Source organism: Rhinichthys klamathensis, unplaced genomic scaffold, assembly GCF_029890125.1.
Source record: "Rhinichthys klamathensis goyatoka isolate OS25496 unplaced genomic scaffold, OSU_Roscu_1.1 h1tg000485l_1, whole genome shotgun sequence".
NCBI lineage: Eukaryota > Metazoa > Chordata > Actinopteri > Cypriniformes > Leuciscidae > Rhinichthys > Rhinichthys klamathensis.
The window spans coordinates 1,200,655-1,225,448 of NW_026606972.1; the positions used below are offsets into that span (position 1 = coordinate 1,200,655).

A 24,794-nucleotide genomic window follows, 5' to 3' on the forward strand; every position below is an offset into this window, starting at 1 on the left:
GTGAACCTGAGACATGAATTGTATTGTGTAATAAATGGACACATTTGTCTTAACCCAAAACACGCCACTTGTGCTTGCCAGATCCTATGGCTTCATATAATTATCACTGCCAAATGAAGCATGTCATCCATATGAATTTAAAAGTGTTTTTGTAATACGTTTTCAGTACTATTTGTTTTGCATTTTCCACTAGAGGATTTTTTTTTGTTTAGAAATCATGCATTCTTAGCATTGGATGTGTGGACTATTATCCACTCTGTATAACATTCTCAGTATGACGATGTACAAAAACATGGTTTGCATCCTTTAATCAACTGGATCTTGCTTGTTAGTATGTTGCTTTGCCCACAGTCACAGTCTTGACAACTCAAGAGCCAAGTTTGTTTACCGCAGTGTACTCAAGTGAGGTTGCTTATCCTGTTCAATATTATTGAAAATAAATAAAAATTAACTTGCGCCGTTTTTTTTTTTGGTTTGCTTTATGTAAAATATTTCTGCATGGGACAAATGTCAATTTTCAATATATTTATTGAAAATCTTCAACAGCCTCTAAATGACTAACATTAGATGTATCAGCAGTTTCTCACATAGTTCATGTTTTCAGAACATGCACACTATAAAATGTACAAAGTCACTTTTCTTCATTTTAATATGTATTGAGTAACAGTGTTACGAGTATTTGAAAACGATGTAAACCTGGCAGCTTATTCATTAAGTGTAGTTCATATCAAATATACACTATAAGCAGGATAAAATGGCAGTCTATAGCGCAGTTTGACGTTATCAGCAGAGTGTGTTGCAAGAGTACTTTCATCCTTCTCTGACTCTTGAAAGAGAAGTTTTTTTCCTCTCTGTTGATAAAACTGTTTAGGCCCTCAACATAATAATGCATTGTTACAAACAAACAACAGGGACTTGAAGTTACCTGTGCAACCAAAGACTAGAAGCACAAAGACCTTTTCTAAATATTTAAAATTATGAGATTATAAAATTGGATTTGGCAGGTTATACAGCATTTAATTTGAAACTATTTTCTGATGCTATAGTCCATATGATTTGTTTTACAGTATGGTTATCAGTAGTTTGCACTCTCACAGTATTAATCATATAAACCAAAAAGGGATTTTGTACAAATTCATACAAACATCACTATTAGCATTGAAAAGTTGAAGTTCTGAAACACTTTTTTTTTTTTTTTTACAATTACAAATTTATCAATAATCAAAAAACCTTTGTACAAAATCCGTCTAAGCTTCTGGCAATCGATGGCACTTCTTAAACCTTTACAAGGATATTGACTTCAGAATCCATCTCTTTGGAGAACTTACCTGACAAACCAACAAGCACCTCTACAAAATGAAACATTTGGCACAGTTCTGGTCCACAAAACATTTTTCCTGTATGTCTACATAGAGCAAATGTGTTTTGACACCTTGGAAAACACTCACCAAATCACCTGAGCTGCACATTACTTTCCCATCACATCACTGAAACTCTTTTGGCATCATCATATTACATCATTCGGTTGTGTCTGAAAGTAAAGGTCTCCCCCTAGAGGTCAATAGTCTCACTGCAGATGCTAAGAGCATCAATCTCTCTGCACACACTGATAAATTCTTCTTGGACAGACTGGTCAAACTCTGATTGCTGGTCCAGACTCTCCTCTGACTTTAATGTTCTGTAGGGTCTCTGTAAGCTTCCCACTTGGTGGCTGGAACCCCCACTGAGGGTAGAGGGTGGTGGATGGTGTCCTTCTGGACTAGAGCACAAAATCAGAGATGATCCACCCAGAGACTGTCTGTAGAGGGAACAGGAACTGGAGCTGCCTCTCCAGTGCTCTGGAGATGAGCAGCAAGTGGAAGATGACAGTGAGGGAGATGGAGATGGAGGAAAACCCAGTGATGGACCATCTGGTTGGGCTTGAGAAGGAAGGGGAAATTGGGGTAGCACTTCCACACATGAAGATGTTCGGTATAAGCCTGGATCAGGAGTAAGGGTGTCTCTCAGGGTTTGGGCACCACTGGAGTTGGTCTCTCTACCATTCAGGCAGCGGTCACTAGAGGTGAAAGGTCGTAAGGGGCTGAAGATACTCATGGGAAATAGAGACTCACTAAACAGTGCCTCATCAATGCTTCGACGCAGATTTATGGGTGATGGAGGGCGCAGGTCTGCTGTGGAGTCGCTGGTACAGGATGAACCCACAGAAGGGGCACCAGTGTTGGGCAAGTCCAGGTCAAGGTCACGATAGGCCAATGCCCGATTGCTATGGTATAAAAGGTCAAGGCCATTCAAGCTGCTGAGACGGTCATCCACCAATGTGTACAAGGGTAGGCACTCCGTCTCTCCGTGCCCAATTGGATCGCAGATGGCCAGCTTCTCCTGCTGGGATAGAGTCCACTGGTAGCTCCCAGGAATGATAGGTGACTTTGCCGTAAGAAGATCTTTCCAGCAACTGCCTGGTTGGGGAAGATGATCAGAGCAGTAGACTGGTTGAGCAACTACCAGAACCAGTGTGAGGCAAACCACTGCTTCACACACTCGGCAGCTGAATTGGAAAGTCCACCACGGCCAAGGCCGAAAGGACTCAGCACTTCCAGCAATGCCGAGAGCATGCAGCATGGCATAGAGTTGTAGGCCCGCACAAGCTAGAGAGAAGACAGCAGAGAGTAGCACTGCAGCTGCTGCCCGGTCCCAATCTCGGCTTTCTGCAAATGGGCAGCGGTTGTAGCGTTCAGCTGGTGTCGGCGATGTGTTGTTCAGATGATAAATATGCTTGGAGTCAGCGCGAACGTAGCAGTAGAACACAAAATATGCAGCTGATAGGAAAGCTGCCAGAGCCACAAAGGCACCTCTAGAGATCAAGGACAGAAACAGGTAGACCTGCTGGTCAACATGGAGTAATGCAACAGGTCCAAAGGCAGCAGCAAAGTGCAGAAACACCAAGCAGGCCAGGAAACAAGGTCTTTGAAAGGCGGAATAGGATAGCTGCATACGAGAGCGCATTGACAGGAGCAGGAATACTAGGCCAAAGGCAGCAGTTATGCAGGGGAATGGTGCCTCGTAAAGTAACAGCGAGGCCTCTGTGGATGCCATGCGGTCCTGGTATCCGTAAGCATCGTACAATAGGGCAAAGGCCCTAGTGCAGCCAGCGGCCATCAGGCAGAGACTGACCAGAGCAAAGTAGCCACAGCCTGATGGGTACTGTAGGGGCAGGCACAGAAGGTTCAGGGTGGAGACCAAAGCGACTAGACAGAACACAGTGCCCAGGCCGTAAATGTGTGCTTCCCATGCTGAACCCCATGCTGCCAGGGCACTGTTCCAATCAGAATACAGTGCCACAAACATAGGTGGGGCTGGAAACAGGATTGGACTCTGAGAGAGGTTGGTGGAGACAGTGGTTGTGCTGTCATTTTTGCTGATGTTGCTCAGGACAGTGGTAGGCCAAGTGTCACTTGAACTGCAGATTCCAGAACGCTCCGCATTGCAGTCGGGGAGCGCAGATTCTTGAGTAAGGTCTGTGAGCCAGTCTTCAGACATAGTGGTGGGCATTTCTGAAATGAAAAGCATACGTATTGTATTATTAGTAACAGAAGATGTGAAGATTTATTAAGCGATATGTGTAAAGCATATTTTTTGATATAGTTTCTTAAAAGTGTTAATATTAGTGTCATGTAAGTGTTCTTCTTTAAAGTGGGGATATCATAAATCTCTTGATTCCTTTAATTGTTTTTTTCCTAGGGTTCACTTATAAATGTCTAACTCTTATCTCAAAAGAATGAGGAAAACTTGATTCCCCATGATATGACCAATTTAAATGTAAAAGCTGAATGTAAAGCTAGCTACATAAATCACATAAATAAACAAAGAAAATAATCTGTAGAAAACCGGAAAAGCTACTGGTAATTTCCAGTTTATGGACATTTATTTTAACCCTGAAACACAATGCAATGCAGAATTCAAAATATGGATAAAACACCTGTGGAAAAATAAATACAGAAAATTCCTTCGTACATTGGGCCCTATTTTTTACGGTGTATACAAAATGGTTATTCCAGCACAGACAACCAAGGCAGTCATTACTGTCACCAACATCTCTGACAACCTATGATTTGTTTTTCTGTGATAGACATCGCCACTAGAGGACATTTCTGAGGTGTCTGCACAGCTAAGCATGTTTCATAGTGGAAAACCATGGTTTAGCTGTTTAGATTCCCAAATCTGGTAAACGCCACATCTAATGTTTTTTTGAACATATGAAAGGAAACAGCTCTCAATATGATATTTCTAATGAGGAGAAAAACTATTATAAATTACAGTGGGAGGACATATTTGTCTAAGTAGCAGGGATCGGTGGGTTGCCATGAAACATCTGTTGTTGGTATATACATGTAATTGTGATTGGATTGTTAGATTCACAAATTGCTGTGGGAGGAGGCTGCTGTTTTAGGTTTTGGATTCTGTGGCTTGGCTCTGGTGCTGAGGAGTGTTACATACATTAGAGTTTCTTAGCCAAACAGAGTTGGAACAGCATGTGAAGTTCCATGTGACAGCTAGCCTGACTTCGTCATACTCATATTCTAGTCAGAATGTGAGTCTGATACTGCTTCATAGGGCTTTGATTATGAGGCGTGTCTTAACCGAACCAGGAAAAAAAAAACTCTGCACTCAATTGGATAGACCTACAACCAATGAGAGCAACGCAGTAAGTCAACTACTTTGCATAGCACAGTTGTCAACTACAGAACTCAAATGCACGCACGCTGGAAGAAGTAAAATAACGAGTGTTGCTTCTTTTACTTGGCCCTCTATGAGTGCGACCAAAGGAGAAACCACAACGAGCACAGGGTTTTCATTGCGTCCCATCTTCTTAGTTACCATCGGAGCCAGCTGATAAATTAAACTTTTGGCGAATCCCATAGGAAGGATGGCAAACACATCTTTCCGATCGACAAATGCGTTGATTGCAGTTCTATGTTCGTCTTTTAAAATGAATGCGCTGTCGATTTCTTTTACAACAGACGCGATAGCGGAATCTCTACATCTCAGTTCTCCAGCGGCAGTCATCTGTGAGGGAAACCAGTTCAACCCAAGCGCACTTTGATAACGTGAGGATTACGTCCCTGCAGATCATCTGTCCATCATCGTATAAAGCCCGCCCTGGCAATTTGATTGGCCCGACGATTTCTGAACCGATCATAATTACTCCTCAATGGAGCGAGTCCAGACCGAACTTCCCGATCAAAAAATGTTGTGGGCGGGGTTCGGGCTGGCATCCAGGCTATGTGACAGCCATTTGCAATTCTGTAAATGCTTCATAACGCTTACCAAAATTTTTCTTTGGAAGTTATGTACAAGTAATCCAAAAACAAGTCCTCAGATGAACTAACATCAACGTACAGCTTGTACACTTTATAGAAACCCACACAGGTTTGTTTGTGGCATCTACTGTGCCACTGTAAAATGTGATACGACATTCAAAACATTTAAATCCCCCTGCACAGGAAGGATTGCCCTGCTGTGCATTTGCAACTGATGTGCAAATCCATATGAGATGGATGATATTAGCTTCCACAGCCATATCAATTCTGTGCATAACAGTGTGCAGATGTACGTCTGCTCTTAAAAGACTGACACATCTAATTACACCCTTTTCAGAGCAGATGAGTCATAACTCATCTTAGCTGCCATGATCAGGCTTTCTAATAGACCCTGTGAGTTTACTGAAGCCCTAAGACAAAGCATGGAGGCAATTATACACAACGGGAGCCATTTGTGTACCTGTATAAATGCGTAATAAATAACTTGATGAATAGCTGATGCCAACTTTTACTATGTCAAATGAACACATTTTTCTAAAAAAACCAAACGATCGAGTTTAACCATTTGAATAAGGATGCCATTATTGCCCTATCCTCATCCCTGTTTTAACAAATAGGAATTGATGAAAGACATAAGACAAAAGGCAGGCATATTTTTCTCATTGTTTCTCATTTGTAAGGTCAACCAACCAATACATCATGTATGGATGTTGTTGAGTGCTGGTGAGACCCTGCCTCATATTGGGTTGCTTCTGTAGTCTTTTATATGCTGGTGGTGACAGACAATTTCCCGTTACACCCAGAACCAAATTAACTGCTTTATGACCTTCCTCCTTTTAAAAAAAGCATAGGCCTACGCAGAGACATAGGTCATTCCCAAAGATGGGTCTGGTATTTTTTGCACTAGTTTGGGCCGCTCTGGCTGATGACCACCACTTTGACTAAATATACACATTGTCCCAGACAGTGGTGAGCATTGGCTTCCATTTTTATGTCAAAAACCTATCTAGTGTTTCTTCTGATGGTGGGAGTAGATAATCAAACCTAACTGCCCTTGATTAATGGTAGCGTGTGTGTAACAGCCGCACACTGCTCATTAGATGCTTCTCTTTAATCAAAACCACCACAACAGTAACCACCAAGCAGCACTCATTAGATATATAGCTTGACATCGAGATGGCGTTTATCCACTTACATTAAATATAGGTTATACAGTCAAGTCCTCCTGTTCGCCACAAACTTTGGCTCATCGGAATACACTGACCTGATTTCTTTTCATTTCATTAACTGTCTGAAAGGATGTTCAACTCTGTATTTTTTATGCTCTATGTTGTTTGTTTATGAAAAATATCCATTCTTAATGTGTCTTATTGAAGCAGCATGAACAAAACAATTTCTGTCCAAATCCCACAAAGGCATTTTTGTGTAAACTGCTGAACCGAATGTGACGTACATACAAAAAGGATTTATTTATACAGAAATTTGATCTGGTTGTGTATTAATGAATAAGAGTTTATTATGAGTATATTGTATTGCTTTTTAATATATTGCTTTTGCTGCATTCTTAAGACAAAATAGACGCCCGACGCCGTTAATTCAATCTCCTCTTTTGATATTTGTATTTCCCTGGCCTCATATATAAATGTATGCTAAATTACGTTTTGCATCATTTGCTTAATAAAAACAACTTTAAAAAGTACATTTTTCAAAGAATACACTACAGTTTTCTACACAAAAGTTTAAAAGATTGCAAGTGACAGTAAATACTTTTACATTACTACAAAAAATAAATTCTATTTTAAATAAACTGAACTGAAACCTAAACATTTTTTAATCATGCTTTCCAGAAAAATGTTAAGCATCATAACTGTTTTCAACATTGATAATTGGAAATGTTTATTGAGCACCAGATCAGCATATTACACTGATTTCTGAAGAATCATGTGACTGGATTAATGGCTACTGAAAATTCAGCTTTTCCATCACAGCACTAAATTATATTTTAAAATATATTAAAATACAAAATAGTTGTTTTAATTGCAATAAATATTTCACAATGTTAGTTCTCACTGTATTTTCAGTACAAATATAATCCAATGTTTGCAGAAGACTGTACAACCAGTGTTGAAAACAAAATTAAAAATGAGGAGCCTGATTCATCCAATATATATTTTTGCTGACTGGCTAATTGTATATTTTTATTCATGCTTTGATAATTCATCATTTTTATCCGAAATCCTTGTCCTTGTGGGGACATTTTTTTTGGTCACCATGAGGAAAAAGGCATATAAATCATACTAAATTATGTTTTTTGAAAATGTAAAAATGCAGAAAGTTTTCTGAGATGGGCATGTTTAGGTATAGGGTTAGTGGAAGGGGATAGAATATACAGTTTGTACAGTATAAAAATCATTATGTTTATGGAATGTCCCCATAAAACATGAAAACACAACGTGTGCGCGTATTTGTATAAATAAGACTGAACAGAACGTTGAGCAAAAATAAATGAAATTGTTCTGTTTAAAAGACCAGCATTTAGCTACCAACTAGTCCAAAGTCAAACCAGTTTAGACCAGCATGGAAATGGAAATTAATGTTTGACTCAGCGTGGTGGTATCTGGTTTTCTAGACGCTATCAAATGTCAATCTAACTCGAATGAGATCTGGATGGCATGAAAAACAGCTTTAGTAAGGGTCCGTCCAGCTCTCTTGATGAGAATAATTTGAGTTTGATTAACTACAGGTTGTGTGCAGTGTGTCAATCTGACATGGAGAGAAAGTGTGTGATGGGCAGACACAGGAAGAGGGTGGCGAGAAGCACTGATAAGAGGGATTGTTGTGGCAGGAGCTTCAAACGTCCTCCCTCTTTATTTCCTTTCGCCCTTGTGTGCCCTCCACCCTTAGGATGTGGAAAATATTACTAGTGTATGGAAGCGAGCCAGAGTTTCAGTCCAGGAATCAATCAAATCTCAATGATCCTTATCCATGCAACAATGTTGCCACAATGGATGACACCCAGTTTGTGGATCTATCACAACAACACAGAACACAGGCATTTAAACATATGAGAAATTAAAGCCAAATTTCACATTATAACCCCATGAGGATTTTGTAACAATGTTGTTATGGTCATGCACTGTAAAAACTGGACGAGAGTTCAGCAGGAGGGAACAGGAAGCAGAACAAAGGCAAATGACTCCACTGATCCACATTGAGTTAGTGGGTATTCGACTCAAATGATAGGCAGGGTCTATTGTTGACTGTTCCACCCTGGGTGAGTCTATAAAGACGTCAAATTGTTTAGGTTAGACTACATTAGAGGTTAGAAAAACATTTTTACCCACAAAGTCTGTTCGTATGTGTTGTCACTCAACTAAATAGCTTTCATTTCATCAACCACTAACTTGGCCAGTAGTTTATCAATTAGCATGTTTTTGTGAACATGTATGGATTACAATGGCTGCCAATTTTGTTTCAGTCACTCTGTGAAGAGCCATTTATCTTGCCCAACAGAATTATAAACGGATATGAATCTTGATGCATAATTGCTGATGAACAACAGTGTTATTTTTTATATTTATATTTTTGATCAGTTATATTTTGATATTTTTTAAATTAAGTTTCAGTAATTTTGTGTTTTCATTTTATTAGTTTAATATTTGTGTTTAGTAATTTTAGTACTTCAAATTAAACTTATTGTTTCAGTACATTTCTTATTTTTAAGATTTAATTTAATATTTATTTTTATTTCAATTAATATTATTTAACAGCTGTTTTTAATAGTTTTTGTTTAAGTGAACAATAATAACACTAATGAACAAATTAGTAAAATGTCTAAATGCTCATGCTTAACTAGTTTGAGACAACTTCATACTTATATAGTTCATTTTGGCCACATCACATATCCTTCATAGAGAAGGCAATCCCAGAAAGCATTGTGAGTGATTGTTTTGATATAGCTTTGTCTACGTCATCTCGGATTCAATTTATTAGTATAAATAAAAATAGTTTAATAAAAATTTAATATTTATTTATTTGTGCTAGGCATTTTTTCCATTCAAAGGTGCCCTGCTTTGTATTTGACAGGCTGATCATTAGCTTAGCAACATGCTAACACCAATAACAACTCTATTAAAATCAGTTGCGACGAGTAGTATCTCCCATGTGGAGAGCTATTTGTGTGATGCTCTTTTTTGCACTTTATTAGCATACATTGATGTGTCTTAGCTGATTGAATCGCCCAAGACGGATATGAATACCAAGTGTAAACGGTTCCTGTTTTGACAACCTGGAAGACTCCGATCCTAGCAACACGTTTTTAGGTTTAGGACTTTCTGATCCAATAATGACAACACCCTCTGCTTAATTAAGAATACAGTGCTGTGCCATCACGTCATTGAAAGTAAGTACTCATTCAGATTTAATCTGTCCTGCCTCACTTTCAATTTCTGCCCTCTCTAATAATAGATGAGTGGACAGCAGGGTAGGATGATCCCATTCATATTGATGAGGCCTGGATACGTGGACTTAAATAAGAAGGCAGTGAAGGAGACATGAAGGAGACAGGAAGACCATCTGATCCACCTCCTTCGCGCAGGACATTCAAATTTCATGTGAGACAAACATGTGCTAGATTTTGAAAACTTTTTTTCATCTTTAATTTGAGACACGGCAGCTGCAGTTTTGTGGGTCGGATCTCTGCGTGCAGTTTACTTTATGAGACAGCCCATAAACACACACATATTCTCGCAACCTGGTTCTTGGATCGTTGTGGCATATTTTGTCCATCTATTAATGGAATTTAGGTTAGGCTATTGAATGCAGCGAGGAGAAAGTAGGTTAGGTGCTATACCGAAGAGAAGCTGGGTCTAAGACGCACCTCATGATCAACAGGGATGGTGACGTAAAATGGCACACTTAACACCATATGTTGATAGATCTGCTCTACTGGAACACGTAGTGTAACTCAACTCTCTAAGGCAGTTTAGTGGTCGGCTTGTTTGTAGGAGGCGCCAACTATGAGATAAAAGTGCTTCTATAACTAGTTCCTCCTCCCTCTGGAAGCAATTACAGGCAGGTAGCAGACGGTTGGACGAAGTGCAATCGGCCATATCATACAAACATATGTCATTCTACAAATCACATGGAGGAGGAGGAAGAGGTTGGTTTTACTTTTTCACTAAAGGAACCAGAATGCTAGGCTCACTTGTTACTGTGTTTGGGAAATGTATGCATTTTAATGTTTAAATAATTATCTCAGTATAATATGGAGAAACAAATAAGCCATTTAGGTTTTCCTCGGAAAAGGTATCAAAATATAGATCTGTGACCGACCAGTCAGACAGAGCTACATGGGCTCAATTAATGACATTTATTTGTGTTCAACCAATGGATGGCTAGTGTAACACTTTTAAAAAGAATATTACCCAAAATGAAAATTTCTGTCATAAATTTACTGAGATTATAGAGTTTGAGACAAGTAGTAATGTCTGATTAATGAAAGAATAATTATTTTGAATCAGATTCAGTTCACCAATTAGTTTTAGTTAGTTCACCAATCCAGTGCGAATGATTCTTACACAAATCAGACTGATCGAGAGACTTACGGTGCGTTTACACTGGCGTGGAGTGAGCAGAGCAGAGTGGGTGTTTTCAGTTCATTTCTATGGCAGCCGAAAGTGTTGAAAGGTTCAGACATGCTCAACTTTATGCAAATGACAAGTGAAAAAACATGTGACGACAGTACTTGTGTCGAAACTACTATTGCAAGTAGTGATGTTTGTCATGAGCGTTTAAAAATATTTTGAGTTTGAGTGATACTGAGCTGAGTTTGTCGCTGCAGTGTAAACACACCATTAATGATCTGGTCTCAACGGTTAACAGCTCACTAGAGGGGACGATTATCAGTGAAAACCGACTTAAATTAGTGGAATTTCGTGCATGGGGTGTATTGACAGATACTTTTATGGTACTATTTTCAGACATACTGGTTTGGAATGACATGAGGTTTGCACAATTTTTTGTTTTGTGTAAACTATTCTTTCAACAAATGAGGTTGGACACCTTGAATGTGGTGCTATTTACTTAGGGTGAGGTTCTCTCCAATATATTTGTGCTTTTTAAAAACTGGTTCATGGCCCAAGATGCAATCAGAGCATAATTATCACCGGTGTAGATTACATTCAGGCATGTATTTCATCAGACCGTTTTAATTACCTTTGTTCCTGAGAGTCGTTGCGCTAGCTGATGTTGTCAGCTCATCGTGTCGCTTTTGTGTTGTCAGATCAGCACTCTTCCCCACTTCCTTATCGCCTTCCTCCAATGCAAAGCCTGCTGGGAAAACAGAGCGCACAAGGCTGAGAATGTGGTGCTGAATGAAAGTTTTTATGACTGAAAGAGTGGAGAAACAAGAACATTTCCTAACCTAGTTATGTCAAGCAGATTTCTGTGGTATTTCTGTGGTATTCAGAGGCATTGGAGTTGGCATCTGTGTTTAATTACAATGACTTGACTTTCATGTTTGAATGTAGGCACCCCGCTCCACTATGACAGAGCTTCATTATGGATCAGAAACTGAAACCTTATCTTTGTGACCAAGAAGGATTATCAACCTAATCCGAAAACCTTTCTGAGAAAAAGCTACAAACACACAGAGCCGTGTGAGGCTGTGTAGCACTTACACCTAACCAAGACTGAAAAGAGACATGGCACATTGAGGCCACAGTGTTTATTATCTCGTCATTGGTCACTGATTCCCACAGATCCTACTGAAATCCATTTTTCCATTAAGTGTCACACATCATGCTTCCATGTTTGTCACATTCTTTATTAATAGCCTTGGAGATGGAATGTTTACATTCCCAAATGTGTAGCTATGTAGCTGTTTGGGCATTCGTGTGTGTATGGACTATGTATGGATGCGCAGCGCCAATGTGCCTAAACAAGTGTGTAGATTTGTGTTCACCTTATGTTTAGTGTAGAAAGTCATTGCATATGCAGACATACACGACCTTAGACTGGTAGACTGTTTGTGTGACTATAATCATCCCTTGTGGTAACGGCAAAAAACCTGCATGATCCCGTTTTTTTTTCTTTGTATATCGTCAGGATACTTGATACTTGGCCTGATCACAGCAGATCTTCATTCTAGTGCTGAGAGTACTGTCTCTCATTAGCATGAATAATGAGCTCTGCACCAAACCAAGTGGGGAGCCTAAACAAGGACAGTGTATGTGTGCGTGTGTGATTGTGCACAGCTCAACTCGTCCTCTCTTGGCAGGGGTTCAGTCAAACTAAACCATCAAGCATCACTAGGTCACCACTTGATTCCATCATTCTCTGTAAAAGAAAATTTGTTGATTTGTCTATATAGTCTATGCACTCATCTATTATCCATCCATCTACCTCATTATATATACACATTATCCATCCATATCTTTTTAATACATCTATGTTTATCTTCATCTATACATCCGTCCGTCTTTCTTTCCTTCCATTCATTCATCCATCTGTATATATATATATATATATATATATATATATATATATATATATATATATATATATATATATCCATTTGTGCATATATCCATCTACCCATCCATCCATCTGCCCATCCATCCATCCGCCCATCCTTCAGTCCGTCCGTCCATCCATCCATCCGTCCATCAGCCTTGTACTCAATTACTCTCCCCTGTCTCTTCATGGGTGATTTAAAGATTCTAACTCTTACACCAGCTGTGTTCAAATGAAGCGCCAAACGTCCCCCGTTAGTCTATGCCAGAACCACCTATAGACCACCGATCCTCATTAGATGATGACGAATGTTCTTTCAGAGCTAGTTATTCATCTATGAAACCCTCTTTACCTTCATCTTCCTGTCTCGTTCTCCATTTTTACCCCTCCTCCAACTCCTTCCCTGGTCTATATTAATAAAGATGGAATTAGATCAGAATTTGTAATTTGACCCCTTCACATACATCGCCTCCCTCATTGGGCTGAATGTGTATGTTTGAATGACTGAGTTTGTGTTTGTCTGGGAGATTATGAACAAGTACGTTCAAGAGAAAAAGGGCCAGTTTGAATTTCATTAAAAAAGGATCCTTGGGGGGTGGGATTGGGAATCACTCATTTTCCTCCTTTTTTAGATTCAGTAAAGTCACACACAATCTCCACACAGGCAGTAATGAGTCGGTTAGTCTCTAGGCGCTTTAAGAAAGCCTAGTCATAGGATTAACCTTTTATGAAATTACAGTGATGTAACTACTGCATTATCATCATACTGCAATAGTGCATTGTTTGAGAGTGTGTTTTAGTGACACAAGCTGTGCATACAGCTTACCTAAAACACAGTCAAAAATGTACTACATTGCTTTTCAGCAGTGTTGCCGTGACAACGATCACATTGTAACCAGTCTGTGAGCCGTAACCCTGACAACTGTTTAGTTTATGATCTGATCTGCTCCTGACATAACCAAAGTCCCTTTAAGACAAGAGACAAGAGACAAGTCATTTCACTCGGCGGCCATCTTTAAAACACCTTTTGGGCATGCAAGTGTAGCTCCTATCTCTTTGAATGGGGAAACATCAAATTCTCCAAAACTGGACAACAACTATCTCATAAATATTGTTTCTAAACGCACGAATCATGACAGAAAATGACATTTTTCAGGCTGGATCAAGCTAATGCGCATGTGCAGTGGAAGCGAGCGTCTGACTGTTTCTATAGGAACCGGAGCTTCTAACGGCAGCTGCAGTGACACGATGACTTTACCAATCGCGATTCGCTCTTATTTAGAAGACGGGACTTATTCCGCCATGTTGAGCATTGCAAACAATACGAGTGACGAGTCTTGTGTTATTCTAGTTTTGGAGATTACTAGCATGTTACCTCAGAATTAAGTGATGTAATCAAATGTTGATTCTTTTGACCGAACAAGAACGTCATATTCATCAGGTCCAGACAGCTGTCACATGTTTGCACTGCCATCTGAATGACCCATGACCTAAATTGCTTTTATGTTTGAATATGAGTAACTAATAAGTATTTAAGAAATGATGAGACAAAGATTTGTTAGTGTAGAGGAGGTGAGGTGAGGTCACCACACAACAGCACAGGGTTGTTTTTGCGGTAGGATGGAAAGAAGAAAAAGGAATAAAGAAACAGAAAAAGAGAAACAGGATCAGAGGAAGAATCCTCTAGCAGGCTTCTTATCTCTCTGGAAAGCAGTCAAATCTCGCAAAATTTCCAGATCAGTTTCATCTTAAAACTTCATATTTCATGCCAAAAAAAAAAAAAAAATATAGCAAATTTATTTTTACAGTTTTTTTAGTAAGCCTTTGTTTATGAGCATTTTCATAAAACAAATATTTCACATATTTTACAATCAAACTCTCATTATTGTAATTGGGTTAAAAAATATGTTTTCATAACTATAAGTGATTATCCAATTTTTATTTTAATTCATATAAATATAATTAACTAAAATGTTTGCTTACAATTTACTTTACAAATGCAAATTGCAAGTAATAAAATGACAGTTTTTTTCTGTATTACTGTAGTAATAAAAATGTGATTTTTCACATTATGAAGGGTAATGCTAGCCTGACTTCGTCATACTCATATTCTAGTCAGAATGTGAGTCTGATACTGCCCCATACGCTGATTTCACGCAGCCGCCATTTTGAAATGGCTCCGGTGGGAAGAAAACCGTTAGTGTCGCCTTTAATCATAGGAGAGTCGCGAATGTGATGGAGTATTGTTGTGTTTAATGTAGAAATTAGTTATTCGAAAAATGTACATACATTTCTTTCATACTTTAGACTATATACAGTGAAATTCATTTATAAATAAAATGATTTTTTTATATATAATTCAGAACGTAAAAAAAGAAGCAGGAACGAACTATATACATATCCTATATTGGATATTAACATCCAATAGTGTAAATCGCGGCACCAGCTTCAGGTTGGTAGTCCAAGGCATTGTTGTCTATCTGTACTTCCGGGGTTCTTTCCACCGGAGCCTCGCTTTCATTTTCAAAATGGCAGCTGCGTGAAATCAGCGTATAGGGCTTTGATTATAAGGCGTGTCTTAACCGAACCAGGAAAAAAAACACACCTCTGCACTCAATTGGATAGACCTACAACCAATCAGAGCAACGCAGTAAGTGACGTATGTTGAGTTACACATAGTTGTCAACAGAACTCAACTGCACGCACGCTGGAAGAAGTAGTAAAATAATGAGTGTTGCTTCTTTTACTTGGTCCTCCATGAGTGCGACCAAAGGAGAAAACCACAACGACCACATCCCATCTTCTTAGCGACCATCGGAGAGGGCTGATAAATTAGACTTTTGCCGAATCTCGTAGGAAGGACGGTAAACACATCTTTCCGATTGACAAATGCCTTGATTGCAGTTCTCTGTTCGTGTTTTAAAATGAATGCGCTGTCGATTTCTTTTACAACAGACGTGATAGCGGAATCTATACATCTCAATTCTCCAGCTGCAGTCAACTTTGAGGGAAACCAGTTCAACCCAAGCGCTCTTTGATAACGTGAGGATTACGTCCCTGCAGATCATCTGTCCATCATCGTATAAAGCCCGCCCTGGCAATTTGATTGGCCCGACGATTTCTGAACCGATCATAATTACTCCTCAATGGATCGAGTCCAGACCAAAAAATGTTGTGGGTGGGGTTCGGGCTGGTATCCAGGCTAGGGTAATGCATATATAAATAAAAAAATAGGCTTCCCCATTTCTTTAATGTAATTTTTTTTCTTCATTTTATTGTAGGGTGACATATGACCCAGACAGTGTTTGTGAGATTCAGCCTGGTTTCCTCAAGTCTCAACACGCCTTTCTTTACTGCTCTCCTTTTTCCCAGACTCCCCTCCTCCTCTCAGGTCCAGTGTGGTAATTGACCTTGCTCTCAGCTCCAGCGTGTTTTTGAGGTGGGGGATAAGCAATTTGTGGCTGCATGCACCTCCAGAAGACAAGGTGACCGAAACATTGGTCAATAATTTGCTGTTTCTCTCTCACACACACACACACGGAAATTCTGTCCTGAAACCTAAAATTCAGGATGCGCTTTGCCGAAAAAAATGATCAAATAAATAATTAATCAAACTTATTTTTAATCAACCCTCGAATATCTAAAACAGAGTTGTACAAACATTTAAATTGCACAGAAGGCAGTTTTTATAAACTTTTTAACAGAATTTTGTTGGTGAAATATAAACCATTTCGGCCCAAAAACCGAAGGAGGTTTAGAGGGTTCATGTTTATGTAAAAATCCTATTTGATGAAGTTGTTAAAATTACACTTTAAAAAGTGCCACAATACTGAAATGTTGCAGTAGAATCAATTTAGTCTCATTTACGTCTGCCACATGTTTACTAACCTGCTTAAAATGTCAATCTCCAGTGCTTAATGCAATATGGACAATGCAAAATAAAGTACAAGTATTGAAGAAAAGGCTCAATTGATTCCATCAGCGAAACAACAGTATTTAACTTTTGATACAAACAAAACTGCGGGCATGTACCCAAGATTTGCAGAAAGGCAATAACTCTCAGAGAGAGGTGGATAGTAGCAGATCCTCTCTGTATTTCCTGTCTCCACCATCTGAAAAAGATTCTACAAGTTTGGATTGAAAGGAAAAGAACAAAAAGACATGGAAAAACATGTCTCCGGGAGCCAGGAGAGGTTGAAAGAAAACATAAGACTGAAGGACTAAATAAGACTTATGGCTGGAAAAGAAAGAGAGATGCCCAGTAAACGTCATGAGCCCTATTACTGAAAGAGAGGACGGATAGAGTAAATTGAGAAAAGGAGACTAAATGTTGAGAGAGGCATGCTCAGCATCCATGAACAGGCGGTGCGGAAAAACATCGTCTCTGAGGATTCACTGGCTCTGCTGACTCTGCCATCGGAATACTGATTACATACCGCCCAACTGGCTGCTTCTCCAGTGCAAATCCCATGCTCACTGCGAGCGCACACACACACACACACCCGCTCCTTTAGCAGATATCAAACAGAGCCATGTCAATACTGGTTAGCATGCTTAGCCACTACACATACACCACAGCTTAGGTGCCTGGCACACTATTTACAAGGATATCTGGAGAGTTCTTGTGTGCGATCACCTCAAAGGAGGTCTATATTGATTTGTCTGGCTGGCACCTTGATCTTACTGGTCTAGATTTTTTTGGATCAAAATGTCACAAGTCTTTGTGAAAGGTCTCTCCAGTGGGATATACACTCAACGCTTGACCTTAAATGATGCAAATGTTCATAATGGAAATACTAGCATATTGCTTACTGCCTAGAGTTTAAATTTAAATAGTATGTGTAATAGCATGTGCATCATGCAACAACATTACAATACTTTACAATACAAACTTTCAAACAGTAGTATGCTACAATACGTTGTTGTCATTGCTGATTTCATTACATTAGGTCTTAGAAATAAATATGTAAATAAATACATTTGGACTGTTAATCCGGTTTTATGTAAAAACGTCTTAACTTTAAGCAGTTGGTCGCAGTACACAGTAAATGTAGCAGGTAACAGTGCCTTTGTACATAACATTTGCATACTGTACACTATTGTAGATTATTGTACACACGCAGGCTTGTGTACAATTTAGATTTTACATATTTATTAAGATTATTTTTAAGACTTATATTTTCCTTTTCCCTTAAATTCTCATTACTGTTTAATTCTCATTACTCATTAAGTTATTTTCATAACTGTAAGAATGATTGTCTGAAAACATTGATTTAATTTTTATTTCGCATTATAGTAATGAGAATGATTTGCACTACATCTTAATCTAAAAAAAAACAACGTATTCACAAAATTGCCTTCATTTCTGTCATGCAAAATTTAATTAGTCTTTTCATGTGGCGACATAGGACTCCCTATATAGTACAGTACATACTTGTATAAGCAGTATGCTATTCAAAACACAACCCATGTCTCTCAGACTCACTACATATACAGATATCAGCAGTAATGGAGTAGTTCCTACTCTTACTATCAGATGAAAGTCATTCTTCTCACTACTTATTAACAAGATTTTGCATGTTTCAGGGACTCAGGGGCTATTAATCAATTAATCAGACTCATTGATTTCACTGCTAACCCTTCACTGGTAATCAATGAAGGCTTGGCAACTCATTAAATACACATTTTCCCCTTAAATAGAGGTAAAACAATGAAACAAAGGAACAAATGTAATACACTCATGCCTGCTCAGGAGAGGTCATAATTTTTGATAATTGTGTCAAAATCTTAGATCATATGCTTGGGTTGCAAGCAAACAGAGAAATTATGGTTGACTTACCTCCTGCTGGCAGGGTGGGAGTGGGATCTGGGCCAAAACTTTGCACTCTTTCCCCTTCTGTTGGGCCTGTGGTCTTCTCTACCCTTGTAAATCCCTCCAGAGCCTTGCTAGTTGGTTTAAAAGGCGTCCATTCTGGATCCGAGGCCTTCTTTGTTGTCCCCAATGTGTTTAGTTTAGTGCTGACAGTGGTCAGAGGAACGGTAGATACTTCAGGCTTGGGGTCTGCTGGTGTAATGAAATTTGTGGTTTGAAATGAAGCTGTCGTTAGTTCTGGTGTTGTTGACAGAGTGTCTGTGGGTATGGTTTGGTCACTGTAAGGGTTCATGGTTTCCGTAATCTTTCTCAGTGTTGCAGTCTGAGTGGGGCTGGTACTTTGATCAGTGGATACAGTGTATGTTTGTATTTCTGGTTTAGTTATCTGGGGAGATGTCGTTTGTGGGGTTTTCGCTGTGCTTTGGCCATTATTGGGGGGCCAGTGGTCAAGATCATAGCTTTGATAGTGCTTAGAGGGAGGTTCAGTCCCATCTAATCGGGGTTTGTTCCTGAGCAAGTCATTTGTTGTCAGTTTTTCTGATTTTAAAGGCAGCAGAGTGCCTATCTGAATGGTGCTGCTTTGAAATTCCTCAATTGTTGTTGCGGTCGGCTGGTATTTTGGGCTGGTTAAGCCCTCAGAATTCAGAGTATAGTCTTGTGTGGTTGGTTCTGGAAGTGTCGGGCTCACCTTTGTTGTGGCAGACCCTTTAGCCTGACTGAAAATATTTAATGATCCAAAACTGAGTGATGGAAGATTCCCAAAAAAGCCCCAACCTTTGGAGTCTACCTTGGTTTGGGTTGTCGGTTTTGGCCCATACAAGCTGAAAAACCCATTGATAGAACTGATAAGAGAGAAGAACACAAGAGTCCCACGCAGAAGCAGCATTCTGCCCCTCTAATGTCGTGCTGGGCCACTGCTCACATGGTGTCTGACTTTCCGAGGAATGCCCACCGGATGCACTGGGCTTCTGCAGCAAATAATCTGAAGTAGAGACACAAAAAACATTGATATTCTCTCAGTTTACTTCAAGTAAGTTATACTATAGACGTTCTTCCATTGTGCCTGTATGCGAACCCATTTAAGTTTAAGCCTTTGAGTTTAGTAGTTTCATACCCAATCTCACTTCTTCCTGCTGTCACAGAGGTGGCCTCAACTCTCCATTGACAGAGCAATTATAGAGGCAGGGCTCTTAAGAATACTAATAGAAGACTAGAGGTCTCTTTGTGGCAGTGTATATATGGGGGCGGTGTAATAGGACGTATAGAGGCCCGGTTTCTTTGTGGAGCTGTGGGCTAATTTTGGAGTATAAAGCTGATGGCCTGTAGCCTCAGTGAGAGGAGTTGAATTTGATGAAATTTCTCTTGGAGTGAGATTTGGACTTTCTGTCTTTCTTTGCAGCCCCCGCGTTCCTCTTTCTCGCGCTCACTTTCTCTCCCCCTCACGCAATTGATTTGTTCTCGAAACTGCAATAAACTCTCTACTCTCCCACTGGGAATAAAATTGGTTGTTTTTGGTCAGTAAATAGCAGGATAAGTATTTTGAAATTCTCTTTCATTTCCTTTCTTTCTGTAACCCAATTGTGTCTTATCCATCTCTCAATGCCATCTGTATCGCAGAAATAGCCTCCCTCAGAGTCTTTTTTAAAGACAGAACTCCTTCTCCGCTTAATGAGGTTTGCTTACTAATACTAGATTAAACCAGCTAACTGGCTCTGGGCTAATGGGTTTAAAAGAGATTGATGGATTGCAGATTTGTCTTTCAGAAAGCGCAAAAATCTGCCACGATCTAAAGATGCACATTGACCTGAGAGAGGATTTATGGATTATTAGAGTCTGGGTAACTGAACAATTAAGAGTCGATATTCATCTAATCGACCCCTTCATATAAGTTTAATAGCTGCAAAACAACAACAACAACAAAAACATAACAGCAAATTTACAAACATGAAAACATTATATTAAGATTAAGAGATTAATAAGCCTGTAAAGGGTGTTGTATTTTGAAACTTTTGGTAATGTCACATGCTCACCATCACCACAGCAGATATTTAAAAGAAAATACAATAAAACAGCAATACAATAATACAGTAATATTATTACAATTAAAATAAAATATTTAAAATGTAATTTATTCCTGCAAAGCTGAATTGTCAGCAGCCACAGTCTTCAATGTCACGTGATCCTTCAGAAATCATTCTAATATGCTGCTCTGCTGCTGCCCAAGAAACATTTGTTTTTATTATCACAGCCAAACATAATTGTGCTGCCTAATATTTTTGTGGAAACTGGGATCCTTTTTTTTTTTCAGATTCTTCAATTGAAAGTTCAAAAGAACAGTGTTTATTTTTTTGTAACAATGTAAAAGTTTTACTGTCACTTACGATCAATTTAATGCATCTTTGCTGAACATATGCATTCATTTCTTTGGAAAAAAATATATGCTGAAAATGTTGACATTGCTTCACTTTGGAAATGGAAGGTCAACGCATTGCACAGTACCCAGTATAATATAATCTGGTTGTACATGTACACACAGCATATTTTACTGACACTATTTCTGGCATACAGTATATGCTTTTTTTTTTTTAACTAACATAACACTCCGCAGGGGGCGCTGTTGAAGCCTGGCTGATTCATAGTCATTATTGTCATCACTAGTCAGACTGTTACCATTACCACACACCACCTGCTTTTAGCGAAGAAGTCCTGTCTTCGGGGCCGTCGCTAGCAAGGTGAAAGGTGGTGATGATTCTAGTGGTGATTTTAACCATTAAAAGCTGTATTACTATCAAAAAATGTATCAGACGCTATAGCTTAAGTTTCTCTGCCCCCGCCTTTGTCTTTCATACCTTCTGAAATGTTTAATTTCAGAAGAACAGTTTCGCCAGTGCTAAATGCCTCAGTAAGTCATACCCCACAGGAGCTTGTTAAGCAGCATCACAAACGCTACTGTGTGCATGTGTCAGAGTGTGTGCCAAACAGAACACCTAAATGACTGTATAGCACTGCGCTTTACTATTAGGCCCCCCTCTATTTTGTTCTTTCTCTGTCTCTATCCATTTCTCTCACTCCCCTTTCCCTCTTTCATTGTCATTTTGTTCCACCGTGCGTGGCAAAGAAAGGGCTTGCCAGAGCAGGATGTAATCACTCAAGCAGAAAAAGAGAGTGCTCAAGAGCTACTCCTGATTTAACACTACACATTTAGTCCTCGTCTGAAATCTGTCCTTTGTTGAGTCATTTTATTTTATTTTTTGGAATACATTTCACCATAGAGTGTGTCTGTAACCCACAATTAATTCTTACACTCATAATCATCATAAAACATATTACAATTATCATCCAAACTATCACTATTTTCATTTGTACTCAGTGGTTATCAAATGGTTTTGTTTAAAGTTTTTGCAATGGAAGTATTGGCCTAACATAAGACCAAAAGTGCTCATTCAAAATTTTAGCAGTTTCAAAATCTTGGCAGCCTGTTTGTGTTGGCATCAACTTAATTTCTTTTCCCAATATACATTTAATTTGAGCCACAATACAGTAGATTGCACTGGATAAACACCTTTTGAAATGGGAAGAATTTTTAAAAAATTTATATATTTTTTATCATACCTATATACAATTATATGGTTAGTTGCATTTTATATTGTGCACTCAGCATTATTTTCCCCAGCTTTCTGCAACGCTGTCAGAATGGACATAAATTCACCAGTTGAGAACCACTGATCTAAATAACGTTGTGCATCACCATCTATCATAACTTAACCAATGAGAGACAAAATGGTGATTCCACTTAATCAGAAGAGGATCTTAATGTAACTATTAGGGGACTGAGAGAAGGTTAGAAGTGTCCTTCTCTCAATATACTTGTGTTTAAAGGAGGTCTAGTGCTGAGGACCTTCTTAAGTGGTGACAGATCGACTAGTCATGGTATCAATTATTTTAACAGGCCTCTAGACGTGCATGACGGCTCTGGGAATCATTGGCTCACGCCTTCATGAAACCAAAAGATTTATTCAACAAGCCTCTTTGGTTCTTATCTTATAGACACTGTGGGGGAGGGGATATTTATGACCTGCAGCCATAAAAAAAAAAACACACACAGATGCCCATAAAGGGGCTTTCCTTTAAACACAGTCTAAAGATTTTTAGAGACAGCAAAAGCCATTAGCCTATAACCTTAACCTCAAATTAACCCAACCATGAACCAGAGCAGCCATGGTCTGGTGCATCATGATCTAAATGCAGCCTAGTCCTAAACTACAAAGTCTAAGGATATTTAAGGCCTGGTTTACCAGAGACTACAAAGTATTTTAGTAGTAAAATAGCTTAACTCTTAGAAAAAAAGGTTCAGTGGGGTTCCACTCTCCATACCAAAAAGGTTCTATATAAGGTGAAATGTCTTAAATTATTGCATAATACTTTGTTTAATATGTTATTTCAAATTTTCTAGTGAGAAAGTATGTTATGTACGAGCTGCTTAATTCATACAATTTTATTCAAATTAAAAATGAATCCATAAAAGGATCCAATGATCGGAAGAGCCCCCCTAAATCACCTCAATAGACTGGATTGTGTGCTGTTATTTTACATTGAGTTTCTCCTTCCATTCCCTCACACTGCGAAACACTGGGCTCAATACTGTTGACTCCATGTACACAATCATTTTCCACATCAACGGCTCTCTGCGTCCTTATAGTTGTCAGTCCCCACAGTGTTCATTAACAGAGTGTTATCAAGCTGCAAGCCTGAATGGATCGATCCATTTATGTTTAGTCTATATGTGCATGTATATTGATGAATTATATGTCCTGATTATATATTTTTTGCTCCCAGCCATCCACCATCACTGCTGGGTGTTTTATTTTATCCCCTGCTCACAATATCACTATACACACACAAAATACATAGTTATATTTGTCTATCATTCAAATTATTTAAGATGTTTTTACAGGTGCTTATCAACGTGGTCCGAACAACCTGTTGACATTTGTGACAGTTTCACTGTAATTTCCAAATGTTGCAAATGTTTTTCACTGCTTTCTGTCTTGGCACACACATAATGCTGCTCATCAGGAGTCAATTACACTTGGCTGCGAAAACATGATAAATGACCTGTCACGTTAATGTTTTCGTGGGCTTTTTTTCTTAAAGCATCCGGATCACCTGATTATCTTAAAACGCACAGGCTGCTATGCTGGCTGCCTTCGCCATGGTTACCAGAGGAGCAGAATGCGTCTGCAACGCAGAGCTCTTCCCACACAGCACATATGTGAATGTGTGAAGAGGTCTGAGATGCTACACAACCATCCGTTTAGCATGATCAAGAGCATTAGCTGTGGTTATAGAGCAAATACAGATCTTTATGCACCTGACACACATTTCTGGCTAATGTTGTCACATTTATACACCTAAATCAGGATTTACAGCCAACTGCAGTGAGGCTGTAGCTTCTATAATGAAACATTTCTTGAAAGATGAAGGACAGAAGGAGAAACTTACCTTTCTCCCTGAGGAGAAGAGGAAAACAGAGAATCCAGAACAGCCACCAGCACTCCACTGCAGGAGAGAGAGAGAGATCTGTCTCTCTGTGCGTGTGGGAGAGAAATCGTTTTTGGTCACACACTCTCCCTCCCTCCCTCTTTCTCTCTCCTCCCCTCTCTCGCTGCATCAGTAGTCTAGTGTAGGATTCAGATGCACAATATCTGGTCACACCTCGCTGAGCAGATTGTTAGAGAGCAGAGAGCAAGCACTGTACAGCAGGCAACCGTCAAGGAATTAAGCATCCTGCACAGAAGAAAAACACACATGCTCAAAAACACACCGTGAATACATAAACGCACATGCACCATAGCATATACATACAAATATGCAGCATGCACAACAATTACACAAGATACATACAAGAATTAAGAAGCAAAACGTACACAAGAATTCGAAATATTTGAATATTTAATAAACATACATTTTAATTACATTTCATTTAAAATGTATTCATATATTTATGCTTAATTGTAAAATTCTATACATACTTTTAATGAATTATAAACTGAAATTTGAACCTAAAACGTGTCAAAAAACGATCATAA

The 24,794-nt window shown here is 39.0% G+C and overlaps 1 protein-coding gene across 2 annotated transcripts; it reads right to left on the minus strand.

The window, feature by feature from the left end:
• Positions 1-510: 510 nt before the first annotated feature.
• prrt4b (proline rich transmembrane protein 4b) lies at positions 511-24,415 on the minus strand. Of its 2 annotated transcripts, none has more exons than XM_056237394.1 (4): positions 24,208-24,415; positions 18,673-19,687; positions 11,535-11,651; positions 511-3,551 (listed from the first exon to the last, which is right to left on the minus strand). In XM_056237394.1, the coding sequence occupies exons 2-4, from the start codon at positions 19,589-19,591 to the stop codon at positions 1,552-1,554; spliced, it is 3,036 nt and encodes a 1,011-aa protein (XP_056093369.1). In that variant the 5' UTR covers positions 19,592-19,687; positions 24,208-24,415; the 3' UTR covers positions 511-1,551. The 2 variants fall into 2 exon arrangements, with proteins under 2 accessions (XP_056093369.1, XP_056093370.1); XM_056237395.1 differs by having other exon boundaries at positions 11,535-11,648; positions 24,208-24,414.
• Positions 24,416-24,794: the final 379 nt, after the last annotated feature.